The sequence below is a fragment of the Aedes albopictus genome, chromosome 2, assembly GCF_035046485.1.
Source record: "Aedes albopictus strain Foshan chromosome 2, AalbF5, whole genome shotgun sequence".
Lineage (NCBI taxonomy): Eukaryota > Metazoa > Arthropoda > Insecta > Diptera > Culicidae > Aedes > Aedes albopictus.
Genome location: NC_085137.1, coordinates 139,999,156 through 140,015,897, shown reverse-complemented (window position 1 = coordinate 140,015,897; position 16,742 = coordinate 139,999,156). Strand labels below are relative to the sequence as shown.

General features: G+C 38.4%; 1 protein-coding gene across 1 annotated transcript; it reads right to left on the bottom strand.

Moving 5' to 3' along the window:
- Positions 1–16,261, bottom strand: LOC109410207 (coiled-coil domain-containing protein 93). Its single transcript, XM_019683731.3, has 8 exons — positions 16,105–16,261; positions 15,819–16,027; positions 15,294–15,759; positions 15,181–15,225; positions 14,588–15,006; positions 14,320–14,525; positions 14,046–14,251; positions 1–247 (listed from the first exon to the last, which is right to left on the bottom strand). The coding sequence occupies exons 1-8, from the start codon at positions 16,186–16,188 to the stop codon at positions 62–64; spliced, it is 1,821 nt and encodes a 606-aa protein (XP_019539276.2). The 5' UTR covers positions 16,189–16,261; the 3' UTR covers positions 1–61.
- Positions 16,262–16,742: the final 481 nt, after the last annotated feature.

The window sequence follows — 16,742 nt, the reverse complement described above, 5'->3', positions numbered from 1 at the left end:
TTCGAGTTTTTCCTAGCTTGGGTAAAATGTGATTATATTTGAATATATAGTTTTATGGAGATTATTCGCTCGGTTCGAGTTCCGCCTGTAGTAGCTGGTGGCGTCGTAGCAGGGCCTCGTTTCGCTGGCACTCGGCGGTCAGTTGTTTAACGGTTGCAGCGTATTTGCGCTGTTGCTCGACCAGACACAACAGTTGGGCATTCAGGCCATCACGCTTGGCACGTTCGTCGTCGCATTTCTTTTTAACCTGAAAATTTAGGAAAAAAAGGGAACTAACTTTCGGGGAAACGGGCCAATCAGGGAACCGGCATTTGGGGAAAAGTAGCACAATCATCATTTATTATTAGGAACTATGGAGAATTGGAGAAGGCGATCTAGGCACGCCTAATCTACTGAATGTTTATGGACAAAGTAGTGTTTTCACTGCAAATTTCCAAATTTTCTAAACAAATTGTTTGATTGTAGCTTTTTAGCTATCTCAAATCCAATGAATTGATGACGAAACATTAGTTAAAAAGCCGTTTGCCTTGAAAACTTAGTCAAAATGCGTGAAGTGCGGCCGCATTGGGGACAATTCTGGTTTTCAACCTAAACATGCAGTGCGACGTATCAATCTTAATGATTTCGAAAGAATGGAGCAGAAAAAATGACTTAAGTAAATATGTATCAACTTATATGAAAGCTCCAGAACACTTGGAACAGGTTCCGCGGGGGCCTCTCAAACACAATAACACACGAAATAATCACTTTTAGTCGTTTAGCAAAGCGGAACATTAAGTATGAGGCAATTTTCCTGAGTGTGCATTTAATGACAAAATTCTTAATTATGCCCCGCTTATTCCTACATAGCTCAAATTTTCTAGAGCACCGTTTCAGGTGTCTACTACCTGGAAAAACCTGGAATTGCCAAGGAATTTCGTTTACCCTGGAAAAAACCTGGAATTATCAGGGAATTCCGGAGTCAATCAGGAAATTTTTATTGAAACTAGTTTGAATGAAACTAGACCAATATAATTATTATAAAGAAAATCTGGTGAAATATATGGAACCAGCATTTCTTGAATAAGATTCTTCAGAACTCTTGGAGTTGATTTTGATAGATCTTCGAGGGGAATTGGCATCCAAATCCATTTCTAATAGGGTAACCAATATAATTTGGACCCCCATATATTTTGGACCCCCTGGGCCGAATTATCATTATTTTCACAGATTTAAAGAAGAGATGACGAAAAATTTTAGAATCATTCGCTAAATTAGGTTGTTCTACACGTGCAGCAATCATTTCCTCACTGGAAATAACATTATTTGCCTTAAAATTATGTTTTTGTAATCTCGTCATCCGTGCGAGTGTCGTGGCTTGTTTACGAAAAGAAAAAGTGGTACTTGGCAAATTCGCAGATGTAAACAAAAACGTTTATCATTCTAGCGCATTAAATTCGCAAAGTTCATCTAATCAGCCTTTGTCAATCAAGTAATTAGCAGGATGTGATCCAGCATATCATAGTGGCAGATTCTTCAAAAACAGTTTAAAGCGGGTTTAAACACCGAGTGTCCAAAATATATACTTAAGAAGGTCCAAAATATATTGGGGTGTCCAAAACAGTGAAAACTGGTGCTTCACAAATCAGTTATTTTCATTGAATTTTCAGCCAGAAATGACCTTGTGGGTATTTTTGACGGACAGTGGAGGCTTTTACGGTCATGTCAACATCATCATTATGTGTAATACCCTTTGAATCTGTTTGATTTTAGCTTACATTCAAATTAATGTCCTCTAGGGGACCAAAATTCGACCGTTACCCTAGTTCTTTAATGGATTCGAGCGATGAACCAGTGTTGTGGTTATTATGGCAATAGTTTTGTGAAACTGGCAACACTGGAAGCTCTGCAGTTTTTGTAGAGACACGACCAGTGCAAACCAGTCTGTTGGGAAGATAGTTCCTTTTGGGATGAAGATACTAGGATGTAAGTTAATAATTGAATTGTATGATTAGGTAGTTCTATTTAAGTATATAATATATTTCAGCTTTGAAGCTGATCGAAATGTGATCTGCTGTCAAAAAGTATTTCATCATTCCGAAAGTCACCCCAACAACCAGCCTAGGGCTAAACCACAGACAAACAGACATAACACTCTGATATTTTGCATCGTACACCGATTTAACGGTCTTTTTGAAAATTTGATAGTTGGCCAACTGACCACCCGTGGCGCTCGCATCGTTTTTGCTCGAGTTTGACGTTTGCCCACTACCGCCACCTAGTTGATGGTCGGCCAAACTCAGTCCTTTTAGCATTGGGCGAACATGTTTCCGTGACTATGATTTGATTCGAAAAATGTTCGAAGTGTTACGTCTGTTTGTCTGTGGCTAAACATTGCTAAAATAAAGTAATAATAGTAATCATAAAAAGCAATAGTTTTATTTTGAAATTAAGCTGAAATGCTTTGAGATTTTTTTGATAACTGGTGAATCTTAGAAAAATTCTACAAAATTCTTGAAAAAAAACCTCACAGAATTTTCTAAAGCATTTGCTTGTCTGACTGCTGACATCTAACGGAAATTATTTATAAGTGCATTAAGACCTTCTCTGACGTAGCTAGAAAAAATCGTATTCCGACCTAGTAATTGAAATCAGAAGCTAGTAGTCTGACGTGATTGCTTGCCAAATTTCGAATAGATTCTTTGGGTAGAAACAGACCGTGAGGAAATTTTTAGAAATTCACCTAGGCAAATTTGTGCAGGACCTTTTGGAAGTATTTCTATGGAACCCCTGCAAGAGTATTGTGCAAGTCCCTGATCATTCTTAAATCATTTTTTCAACAAATCCCCTAAAAGGTATGGTTGGTAAAATTTCTTATTGTACCAATGATCTTCTCATATTGTTGGATTTTCGAGGAGTGTATAGTTTTACATAATATTTTAGAAGTTTTTTTCCTAAACATTAAAAAATAGATGGAATTTAGAACACTTAGAAGCGAATTCTTGAAGGACATTTCTGTAAAGAATTTTCGAATATTTTTTGGAATCAGACTTGCAAAGGGTTTTTTTAAGAATGTCGACAGCAAAAAATCCCATGCAGTTTCTAAAGAAATGTCGCAAAAAATTCATTATTCCAATGTAAAATTTTCTGCGACATTTCCTGAAGCGAATTGATAACATAATGTGTTTCTACAACCCATGATGCTATCTTATCGTAAATTTTCAAAATATTTGTTGAAATTTCTTTAAGACTTTCACCAGCAATGATCAAAAAAATCTCTATTAATTGACAAATAAATTAAAAAGACTTATGCATTAAATTGATTTCGAAATCCCTTAATTACTTATCTTGGAAATACGCTGAAATTTTTTGGAGCTGCTCCATTTCTTCCAAAAGTTACACCAGAAATAAACCTACTAATGCTGCCACAAATTTCTTCTAACAAAATTCAGCAAATCATTATCTGTCGTGTGTATGGCAAATTGGTGGTGCGTTCATTTTTTTCTGTCTGTTATTATTTCTGAACCTGGAATTATTTTCTCAGACCTGAAAAAAAAACCTAGAAAAATCAGGGATTTTTTTTTGTAAGCGAGTAGACACCCTGCGTTTTTTAGAATGGTTAAATGGATTCGGATGAGAAATCTCTATTGAAATTCCAGGAGGAATCACTGCATAAATTCTATGAGGAATCGCTAGAAAATTTCTGGTGGATTTCCTTGAAGAATCACTGGAGCACTGTCAGGAGGAATCCCTGGATGAATTCCTGTAGGAATTCCTGAAGAAATCCCTAGATGAATATCTGGAGGAATTCCTGGACAAATCAATGTAGGAATTTTAAGGGGAATCCCTGCAGAAATTCCCAGAGGAATCCTGGAAGAATACCTGACAAAATTCCTGGAGGAATCCCAGGAAGAGTTTCTCAAGAAATCCAAGGTGTAATTCCTGAGGGAATTCCAGCATAAGTTTCTGAAGAAATCCCAAGAGGAATTCCTAAGGGAATATCTAAACAGTTCCTGGAGGAAATCGTAGATCAATTCCTGGAGGAGTTTCTAAAAGAAGTCCAGGAGCAAAGAATTCCAGCAAAATTCCAAAAAGAGTTCTTGAATGCATTTTCATTTTCATTTTCATTTTCATTTTGCAGCATTTGGTGGGGCAATGAGAGCGCAAGTATTGGACTGATAAGGAGGGGTAATGGATGAATAGTCTTTGCTGACCACATAAACGCCATGGCATAGGGAAAGGGTATTTTGGTGTGGGATTAGGGTGTTGGTTCAGACTTGGCAATATCAATGCTATTCAGATGCAAACTAATTTTATGGCTCAATAGTAGGGTGGCCCACACTTGTATGAAAAAAAAATTCGAAACATACCAAGTCTTACCTCCTAAATTAGTTGTTTTGGACTCCCAGAAGCTACGTTCAAAATTTGAGCAAAATCGGTTGAGCCTAAGGGGGCGCTCAAAACGCTTGAAGTTTGTATGGGAAAACTTGGCCAAATGTATGCAGAAATTTTAAGTTTTCGAATTTTGCCGCTAGGTGGCCCTGTAAGCGTTCAATAATCAAACCCTTGACTATATGCCAGAGAACTTTGTCGAAGATTGCGAAGTGATCCAACGGCTGTGAAAAAAGTTATACCCTAGGCAAAGTGAGGCAAAGTACCCAACTAACATTTTCAGCGCTATAAGCTTCAGTCATTTGCTTTCTGTTGTGTAACGATCGAGTAAAAGCAGTCAATGCTGAATAAAAGGAAAACAAGTCAAATATAAATCATAAGCTAATACACGACTGCAAAACAAGCACCATACAGCTACCAAACTCGGTTTTCAGAAATCCATTGCTTGTCACTGGGGCTGCCTTTACTCCACTCTATTCCAACTCCGGGAGATTTCCCGAAAGATGTGAAAACTTGAACACATCGAATAGGAGTCCCCACTAACAAAACAGCTACTACTATACAGTACAATTCGTTATACTGACAAATCCCCAAACAAGCAGCGCTTTAAAGGCCGTTTTGCGATTTTATTACGGCTAGAAGCTGTAATAAAGAAACTGTTGGTTTACCAACACGGCTTGTTGGATATAAACATTATTTTCAAAACAAACTTTAAGCGGGATATATATGTATCCCCTAAGGAATAATTCTTCATGGGAATGCTTCCGGGATTCTTCATGGGGTTTCTTCAGAAATTCCTTCAAGAATTTCTTCAAGGATTCACTCGGGAATTCCTTCTGTGTTTATTTTAGGAACAACCATTGGCGTAACTAGAGAGGGGGGGCAGGGGGGCCAGGCCCCCCCCAGAATCCGCCAGGCCCCCCCCCCCCAGAAATTTTTCATGACTTTATATATGGAAATTAGAAAAATCTGAAAACAACTGTCGTGGTGACAAACATAGATCTATATTCTCAATTTAGTTGAAAATCGGAGTTTTCGACTAGCGAAGTTGGATTTTTCTCCAAATCCGTGCGTCGGACCTAACTTCGGAAGTGGTGCGCTGTATAGCAAACAGCTATACAGCGCACCACTTCCGAAGTTAGGTTTGACGCACGGATTTGGAGAAAAATCCAACTTCGCTAGTCGAAAATTCCGGGTTTCAACTGCACGTACAGTAATAGAAATTTATTTGGCATAATATGTGTTTAAATTGACAGTTATTGGAGACAATTCTCAACTTGTCACGCTTTACAAGATCATTGTCCAAAATGGTCTATGTAATTAGTTCGTTTTGTTTGGAAATATTATATAATCAGAATTATATATAAAGCAATACTTTGTACATCATCTTTTTTAAATCGCTGAGAAATTAAATCTAAATTATAATTTCCAGGAATTCCTGGATGGGTATCTTTAAGAATCTTTGAATTTTCTAGCAGCATTACTGCAAAATATAGTTAAGTGCTTCTTTATGGAAATCAAGTATCATGTGGGAAAAAACTAAATTTGCAATGGAATTCCAGCAAAAGTTTGTGAATTCCTAGTGAGAATAGATGTACGTAGCTGAGGCGTAAACGCGAGTGTATTCATTAAAAACATGCTGGAGGTGATTTCTAGTCGGTTACTATTAATTGCTTTTATTTCGTGGGCCAGGGGTATTTTTGCGTATATCAAACAACGCACAAATTCAAATCGTCATTGAGGAAGTTTTAATATATTTAAAAACTGGTGCTACAAGATGTAATGGTAAGTTTGAAGGTATTCATTCATGATTGGACTTTTAAAAGACTTGGTATTCATGAGATAATTGTGAAAGAATTCCTGGATGACTTCTTGGAGAATTTCTTGGCTTCTATGTCCCTCTAAAATTATCTAAAAGAATTTTTTACAAATCGCTGGAGGAATTCCTTTAGAAATCCTTCAAATTATTCAAAAAATCTACAAGTAATCCTAAAAAAACCCTGGGGTGAATCCCTGAAAAACATTATGAACGGAATATTGTAATTTTTTAACTAACCGCTGAATATTTTTTTTTTAAATCCCGAGAGAAATTTCGGATGAAATCATTACAAGAATTCTCGGAGCAATATCTGCAGGAACCCCTGAAGTAATTTGTGAAAGTATACCTGGAGGAATCCCTGGATGAATTCCTGGAGGAATCCGAAGAGCAATTATGCTAGGAATTTCAGGAAAAAAAATCTGAAGAATACGCATCAGAAATCCCTGTAGAAATTAATAGAAATTTTTTTAGATGATTCCTTGGAGGAATTTCTGGATGCATTCCTGGAGGAATCCTTGGAGGAATTCTTCAAGAAATCACAGGAGGAGTTCCTAGATGAATTTCTGGAGGATATCCGGGAGAACCTTCTGGAAAAATTCCATGCGGAATCTCTGGAAAAGTTCCTGGACTAATGCCTGGATCATTAGGGGATTTTTTTCTATTATCGTACAAATTGGTATGAAGTTTATATATATTTATATATATTTGAAAAACTAAATTGAAAAAATCAGGGTCGCCTAATTTTCCGGAAAACTCCAGTGAAAATCAAACATTTTCCACAGACACCACCTACTTTGAAAAATCAACAAATCAACGAAGCATCATAGGCACATTTTTTTTTGTGAAATCATAAGCAAATTTTCTCAGCAATTCCAAGATGGATTTCTGGAGGAAAATTTTTTTGGACAAATTCCTGGTGGATTCTGTGGAAAAGTTAATCGATTATTATCATTTTATTTATTTATTTACACTAAGTCAACAGGTAATACAAGTCACCCCAATGACACTTACCTTACACTTACAGACTGACGCGGTACCTTACATAATTCACGTTTAAAACTACACTTATTTGTCTTACGTGAAGCATTAAAATCAAAAACAGAATAACATGTATTGAACACACGGGACATGCTACGAATCGGTTCGTGTTGACCGTAATTAGTCCTAGCTGAAGGAAGACGTAAAAATGAGTGTGTTCGCAGATTCCGGCGGCGTGCGTTGATGTTTTCCTGGGAGAATTTCTAGAGGAATTCTGGAAGGAATCCATGGAGAAATTTCTGAATATATTCATAGAGAAATTCCTAAAGAAATTCTTAGAGAAATTCCTAGAGGAATTCTGAGAGGAATTTCTTATGGAGCTCCAGGATTAATTTCCAGAGGAATTTCTGGAGGACTTACAGGAGCAATTTCAGAAGGAATTTCTGGAAGAATTACTGGAGAAATCATAGGACGAATTTCTGAAGGAATCCATGAAATAATTCCTGGAGGAATGTGTAGAGGAAACCGCGGAGAAGAAATTCTTGGATGAATTCTTGGGGGAAACCCTGGAAGGATTTCTGGAGGAATTCCTGGAACAATTCCTGAAGGAATTGCTGTACGAATTTCCGAAGAAATTCCTGGAGGAATTCCTGGATCCATTCCTGAATAAATTACCGAAAGTATTCCTGAAAATGGCGGCAAATTGTTGATTCAATATTATCATGAATTTGATGTGAACTAAATAAATGAAATTCCTGAAGAAACACCTGGGGTAATTTTTGGTGAAATTCGTGGTAGAACTCCTGGAGGAGTCCTTGGAGAAATGCCTGGAAGATATCCTGGAAGAATGCCAGGAGGAATACTTGGAATAATTCTTGAATAAATTCCAGAAAGAATTTGTGGGGAAATTTTTAAAAGAATCCCTTGAGGATTTCCTGGAGGATTCCCGAAAAAATATTTGATGGGATTACTAGAGATATCTCAGGAGGAAATCATTCAGGAATCCCAGGAAGAATTATTGGAATATTTCTTGGATAAACTCCGGGAGGAATTCTTGGGGTAATTTCTAAATGAATCCCTGGAGGATTTTCTAGATAAATTCTTGGAGAACTTGCGGTAGTAATTTCTGAAGGAATCCTGGATTAATGCATGGAGGAATCCCTATAGAAATCTCTGGAGGAACTTCTGGAGGAATGCCTGGAGTAACCCCTGGATAAATTCCTGGAGACATGCCTGTATCAATTCCTGGAGGAATCTCTCGTGAAATTCCTTAAGAAATCCCTGGAGGAAACCCTGGGGAATTTCCTTGAAAAATCCCTGGAGAAATTCCTGGACTAATGCCTGGAGTAATCTCTGGATACATTTCTAGATGTGTTCCTGGTGGAGTTTTCAGAAGAATTCTGGGAGCAATCTAGTGGAGTTTGGAGTTTTTAGAAGAACTCCCGAAGCAATCTCTAGATGAATTGCTGGAGAAATCCCGGGATGAGTCCATGGAGAAACTCCCAGGAGAAACTTCTAAAGGAACCTCTTTAAAAATTCCTAGAGGAATCCTTAGAGAAATTTCTAAAAAAATTCTTAAAAGAATCCCTGGGAAAATTCTTTGAAAAATCTCTGGAGGAATCCCTGAAGCAATTTCTGGAGAAACCTCAGGAGGAATGCCTGGAAAGTTCTGGACAAATTCCTGCAGGAAGTTCTGGATAAATTCCTTGCGGAATCCCAGAAAGAATTCCTGGATTAATCTGCAAGGGAATTTTTGTGGAAATTCCTTGGAACTATCACTGGAAGAATTCTTGAATGAATTCCTGGAGGAATCTCGAGAGAAATTCTGGAAGCAGTTAATGGAGGAATTTCTGAAGAAATTCCAAAAGAAATTTCTGAAGAAATTCCAAAAGAAATTTCTGAAGAAATTCCAAGAGAAATTTCTGAAGAAATTCCAAGAGAAATTTCTGAAGAAAATCCAAGAGAAATTTCTAGAGGAATTCCCAGAGGAATTTTTGGAGGAATTCCAGGAGGAATTCCTGAAGGAATTGCGGTAGTAATTTCTGAAGGAATTCCTATGGGAGTTCCTGGATCAATTCCTGGAGGACTTTCTGAAGGGATTCTTGGGGTAATACTTAAATAACCTCTTCAGGAATTCCTGGAGGCATCCTTAGAGGAATTTCTAGAGAATTACTTAGGAGAATCCCTGGGGGAATTCTTGCAAAAAACCTGGAGGAATCCCTGAAACAATTTCAGGGAGAACCTGAGGAGGAATTCCTGGACAAATCTCTATAGGAAATCTTGGGGAAAATCCGTGGAACTATTCATGGAAGAACTGCAGGAGGAATCCCTAAATGAATATCTTGAGAATCCCTGAATGAATTCCTGGAAAAATCTCTAGAGGAATTCTGGAAGGAATCCATGGAGGAATTTCTGAAGGAATTCCAGGAGAAGTTTTTAAAGGAATTCAGGAGGAGGATCCAGGAGGATTTTCTGGAGGAATTACTGAAGGAATCATCAATGGAATTCCTGGAGGGATCCATGAAATAAATCCTGGAGGAATGTGCAGAGTAAACCCTAGAGAAGAAATTCCTGGAAGAATTTTCGGAGGAATTCATGGAAGAATTCCTGGATCCAAACTTGAATAAATTCCTGGAGTAATTCCTGAGGAAATACCTGGGGTAATACCTGGAGAAATTCTTGGTAGAACTCTTGCAGAAGTCTCTGTAGAAATGCCTGAATGAAATCCTAGAGGCATGCCAGGAAGAATATCTGGAATAATTCTTGAAAAAAATCCGGGAGGAATTTCCGAAGGAGTTCCTGGAGGAATCTCAAGATTCATTCCTGATGAAATACAAAGTTCGATTTCTGAGGGAATTCCAGGAGGATTTTCTGAAGAATTCTCAGGGGAAATACTGAAGAAACCGCTGAAATTCCTGAGGAAATCCTGGATTAATTCCTGCGGGAGTTTCTGAAGGAATCCCCCTAATAGAAAAATATGATACAACGTGCTTAACAACCCTTTCGGGCTATCATCTTGATCATACACGGAATGATACAATCATTCACCCAATCGCCAGTGTATAATTCATTTTTATTAGGGCCCAATAAGAGTTCTTCTAGAAATGTTTGATAATCTCGGAATTCGTTTTTGTAAGAATAACAGAAGAAATTTCCAGTGAATCCCTGGAGGAACTCTTGAAATAATTTCTGAAGAAACCCGATGAGGAATCCCGGAAACAAGCCCCATTAGGAACTCCTTATGGAATCTCAGGAGAGCTTTTTTTAGCGAATATCTGAAGGAATTTTTGTAGGAATATTCCTGGATAAAAAAATGAAGAAATCAATGTCTGCAGTAAATGTTGAAGGAATACTAGGATCACTAGTGGAGCGGACCTGGTGGGATGGTTAGAACACTTGACTATCAGGCCGAGGACCTGGGATCGAATCCCACTCCCGACAAACTCGCAAAATGTGAGTTCTTTCTTCGGAAGGGAAGTAAAGCGTAGGTCCCGAGAAGAACTTGCCTAGGGCTAAAAATCTCGTTTATACAGATAAAAAAAAACTAGGATCCGTAAAGGTTTTTGTACAAATTTTTCAAGCAATTCTTGGAGTGTTTTTTAAGAATCTCTAAGTAAAATTTTCTTAAAGAATTTCTGGATTACATTCCTGCAGAAATACTTCGAATCATTCCAGATGTAATTATTGGAGCAATCTCTAGTGGAATTTTGGAAGGCATATATGGAGATATCCCTGTAGAAATCTCTGAATACTTGCAGAAATACCTTAAAGGATCTTTGGAGAAATTCCTTTGAAACTTTGAAAAAAGCACTGGAACAATTACTGGAGGAACCTCTAAAGATATCTCAGGACAAATTCCCGAATAAATGTCTAGTGGAATCCTCAGATGAATTCTTGATTGAATTTCTGGAAGAAACCAAGATGGAATCACTGAAATAAGCTATGGAAAAAAATCTTGGAGGAATTGTTCGTACTCATATAGTTTACAAAACTATGAACAAATCTGAAATAGTCATTTTGATTACTCAAAACTACAATACTGATTTGCATATTCACATATCGGGCGCCCATCCCGCTTGAAATTCATCTCAGGTCAGGCCCCCCCTGGGCCCCCTCCAGGAAAAAATCCTAGTTACGCCAATGGGAACAACTTCCCGGATTATATTTAAAATGCATTCAAGAACCCTGGGCTTGGATTATATCTTCCAGGAAGCTTTGATTTCAGGCATGTGGCCGATGTGCTGGAATTTCTGGAAGAATTTCTGTAGAAATTCCTGGATAAAAAAAAATCGGAAGAAATCCATGTCTGCAGTAATTATTGAAGAATACTTCGATGAACTCCTAAAGAATTTTATGTGCTAAATTTTTAAGCAACTGCTGTATTAATTTTTGAATAATATTTAGTAAAAATTTTTGAAAGAATTTCTGGAAGAAAGTCCTGCAGATATACTTGGAATAATTTCAGATTGGAATTGTTAGAACAATCTCTAGCGGTTTTGACCTGAATGACCATTTTTTGGTTAAAAGGTCGTTAAAATAAATAAAAAAAAATCTCTAGCGAAATTCTTGAAGGAATATATGGACAAATCTCTGAAGTTCCTGCAGAAATACATAAAAAGATCTCTGGAAAAAATCCTGAAGGAATCCTCTAAAAAGCACTGGAACAATCACTGGAGGAACCTCTAAGGATATCTCAGGACAAACTCCCGCAGAAATATTTGGTGAAATTAATTCTTGAAGGATCCATTATGAAATCACTGAAGCGAACTATGGGAAAATTCCTGGAGGAATTGCTCATACCGTGCCATGCCCTAATACCGTGACCTTAAGGATGCTCTTCACTTCAAAGAGCCCTGTAAAAATCAATAATCCATGTTTCTTGATTTTTCAAATGCTACATTATTGCTTATTGTGTGTATTGTTTTTTTTTTTTTTTTTTGAAAGGTTCCTAGCGGCACGCCGACGGACGTAGAGACGCACAAGCGTCTCGCGTTTGCGCGGACAACGACAGTTCACTAGGCCTTTGGATAGGATAGAGTACGTAATCCTTCAGAAGCAGTTCACCAGCCGTGCACGGAACATGTCGTCCAGTAAGACACTGTTGCGTACTGACTCAGAAGGTTACGGTAGAAGGTGTGAAAGTTTCGGTTTTGTCATATGGTCAATTTTGTATTTGTTTTTTTTTGTCATGTCAAGCTTTAAAGAATGTTATTGTTCATATTTATGCTGTGCCCTATAATTCAGTAATCTTTGGTGTGCCTATGATCTGTTAGATAGTCGATGTGTTTGTTATGTCCATTTTCGTTGATCCTCATTTTAGTATTGTTTTTATTATCTTTGAAAGTTGTCTTTCGTCCACATCCCTATCAGCACTATCAGCATCGGTCCAAATAAGTCCATATTAAAGAAAACCTTTCATACACTCAGTCGAAAAATCTAATTTGTCATAAATAGTCTACGTTAGTCAAAGTCGAAGTAGTCAGTTTTTGTCGATTTCGTCTTGATCACACGTTAGCTTCGAATCTATAAGCAAGCACTGTTAAATGCTGCACTTCCCACTATTAGTTACTTAGTTATTTTAAATTGATATTGAAAATTATAGAGAAAATTGAATCACGAAAGCACATCAAATGTTGAGAACTATGTATTAGCAAATTGAATACGCGAGATACTACTAATTATTTCATATTTGAATTAAATTTGTATTTGTATAGTGTATTTGTTAAAATTAACCGAATAGTGGGAATAGTGGGAAGCCCAGGAAACAGTTCAAAGTCTGCTAACTCAAAAAAGATTCCGAGACTCGTCACAAAACACAAAAAATTGCATTATGATTCACAACGACTCTCGAAACCTTCCCAGACTCAATAGACCAGAACTGTTTTCTGGGTATAGAAACTACTAGGCCCCAGCAGGTCCCTCCTGTTTATCGAGCATTTCTGATAAATCAGCCATACTCCATCTGTAGCAGCCGGTTCGCAATGAACCGTTGGAGGCGCATTAAAGTGTTAAAGGTGATATTTTCATTACAAGAATTACAATTAACATCCTTCACTTTAATACCGTCGAACCCTGTGATCTTGGCCAGGGATTGCTTATTGTGTGTATTGTGTATAATAAATATGATTAATGGAATTCCAAATGTTTAATCCATTGTTAACATCAAAATTGTAAAACATAGCATTGTTCCAAATACCGTGTATATGACCCGCAAACATTGGTGGTCCTTTGAATCATCACTATATCAATCATACTAAGTTCATACTTAAAAGAACCTGTGCGTCAAACGTTGCCTAGAGGCTTGTGCAATTGATTCATAGAGTAAAAAGTATCAATAATATTTTCAGTTTGCAAGTTTTAGCCGAAACACGGTATTTGGAACACATAAGGAACCATGCCCTAATACCGTGAATAGGTACTTTGCACTCACATTCTGTAAATATTTTTAATCGCCTGTTTTTGTAAATATGTACCAAATTTATCATGTCTAACTTGAAAAGGTTTAATATGCTAATGATTGAACTAGTTACTCAGTTAAAAAAATAATACACTTAGTAAAATATTTGCGTTTTTTGTCAAATACACGGTATTAGGAGGCACACGGTATTAGGGCATGGCACGGTACTCATAGTTTACAAAAGTATAGGGACAAATCTAGTACAGTCATTTTCATTCCTCAAAATTTCAATGCCGATTTGCATATACACCGGGCGTCCATGTGACTTAAAAGTCATTTTAAATCAGTCATTTAAAAGTCATTTTAAGTCATTTTAAATCAGCCCCCGCCCCCTGGGTCTCCTCAAGAAAAAAAAAATTAGCCATGCCAATGGACGATTGATGATACTGCCAAAAAGAAAGGGAAATTAACGACACCTACCTTCGTCTTATTGTTACGAATGCCATCGACAATCGTTTCGAACTGCTGCACAAACTGCTCCCGGGAGTTGAACGACTGCATGGCGTTACCATAGTTTTCGTAGATCGAATTCAGCAGCGACATTTCCTTCTCCAGGTACAACTTGGTATCGTCCAGGGTGTTGTACAGGGTGTAGAACTGTTTCGTCTCGCGATGGGTTGCGCTGACTGGAAGGAACAATAATTTTCAGAAGAGTTTTTGGAAACTTAGGAGGGTAACAAGCTTCCTAACCAACCTTGGTTATACAGCTCTAGGAATCTTCTCTGATACTGAGCCAGCTCAGTACGATCGGGAATGTTATCCAACTGGCGGTTGATGGATACGTAGGCACGGTTTTTCTTAGCCAGCTGCAGACGCAAGGACTTTAGACGTTCCTGCTCCACCTCTAGTTGCTTCTGGTATTCGACTATGTCTTCGTCTGGAGTCGATGTTTCGGCTTTCCTGAAAGGAAATGAAGAGATGAGTTCCAGATGTCAGGTCGAAAGGTTTCTTCGAAAACCTACTGTATTTTCTCCTGTAGCTCCGCCAGTTCTTTCTTGCAATTTTCCTTGAATTCCGTTTCAAGCTGTTTCATTTTTTCGTTCTTCAGGATCAGCTCTTGAACGTGAGCCAGAATTTTCTGATTTTCCTCGTTGATTTCCATGTTGTCCAGGTTGTGGATTTCCGCCTCTAGCGAGTCTTTCAAGTCCATCATGCCGTCCAAGTCTGCCTGTTCTTGCTGTAGAGCATCTTTCAGCTTGCTGTTTGAAGCTTTGACACGATCTAGTTTCTTCTCTAGAGCTAACTTTGTGGCGAGAATCGTCTTGATTTTGTTCTGCTCGGATAGCTGACTGGTATCGATCGACATTTCCCGTTTGAGATCCTCGTAATGTTGTGTCAGGGCGGTTCGTTCGGCGTCCGTCAGCTCAACCGAGACGTTTTGCTGTTTAATGAGGGCAAGTTTAGTAAGCAATGATCACGAGATAGCCAGTGGTGGGTATCAAAAGATTTGCCAATCGAGAACAAATGTTCGTAAAAGGTTAGTGGAAAAACAAACTAGTCAACAAAAATAATTTAAAATATCCCACCACTGCCAGTTGAATTGATCTAAATTTACCTCTTTTGCAACTGATAAGTTTTTGAACAAATTATCAAAATCAAGCTAAAATGATAAAAGAAAATTTTAATAAATATAACAAGCCGCATACCATCAAACCAATAGACGCATACCTCTTGTTCGGTTCTCTGTAGAATTCCTTCAAACACGTCCTCCGATTCCCGCGCATCGTCCACCTCGGCAATGTCTACATTAGTCCTCACAGAAAAGTCCCTCGTTCCATACTCCATCAGTGTAATCCGCACCCGACTCATCACATCCTCCGGGCCCTTCTCCGTGCGCCGGAACTGCCTCTTCGGAATGTACCGATCCTCGACCGTCCGCAGATTGTCCAGCTGTTTCGAGTGCACTTGTTTGGTTTCCCGGTCCGATTGGAGCGTAAAATGATTCTGAAACTGCGACGCCGCCAGTTTCTTCAGCTTCTCGGCTTTCTCCGAACGGTTTTCCGCCGATCGTTTAACCAACCATTCCACCACCGGAAAGATGTTAATGAAATCCAGTCCTTGAATCTGATGTGGTTCCAACTGGAAGGGGCACTTCATCTTCGGAAGCACCACGACGATCTTTTCCGTGAGGGAGCTGAAAATTGTGGAAATTATTTATCAAATTCTCATCATTTTTGAATTTTGTTCCCCCACATCTTCTGTCCGATGGTCAAATTCTCGTGGAACAGTAGATCCACGTCCACGTCGTAATCGCACGCCTCGATGCACCAGGTCATTCCGCCGACGATTTTGTCGAAGATGGACAGACCCTGGATGTGTGCCCGGTAGTACCCGGCGCCCACCAGGATGTCGATGATTTCCTGCTCCTTGCGCTTCTGTTCCTCATCTTCGCGACGTTCCACCTAAATGCAAATGAAAGACGGACCAAAACATTCAGAAGCTGCCTGCTAGCCATCCGCCGACAAATTTCGTTACTCACCTGAATCTCATTGCCGTCGGCGTCAAATCGTGTGGCAAGTTTTATGTTGGGCAAATGCTTCGAGAAGAGATTTTTCGAACCCATTTCTTTTACATTCTATACGGCGATTTGCGCAAAAAAATAATAAATAAAACGTAACTTTTGCACATAACTTGATGTTTTCTGATAACAAAAATGCACTTTGCGATGTCAGCCGAAACAGCTGATATGTGACAAACAAAAAGTGACAAAAAGTGCAACTGCAATGGGCACCGGTGTCTATTCCCGGGAATTTCTTTTCTGTGGGACGGAAAATTCGAGCAGCTTATCATGAAAATCCTAGGGGCAAGACACTGTGAAATCCGTAGCAATTGGCTTCTTTAGCGGTGTTGAGATAATTCCATATTCTTAATCTGCATGCAAAACTGAGCCGAAATCCAAATTTTCATGAATTTTGGTGCCCGGGAACCTATTTAAAAATCAATTTGAAGTTTGTATGGGAGCGATTTGTCGAATCATCCCTCGTCGCATTTTGTACTGGGTGGAGCTGTCAAACAGTTACCCAGCTGTCAAAAGGTGATTTCAAAAAAACTCTTTTAAATTGATTTTGAGTACCAAAATAAAGTTCTAAAAATCTGAAAAAAATCATAGTGGCTCAG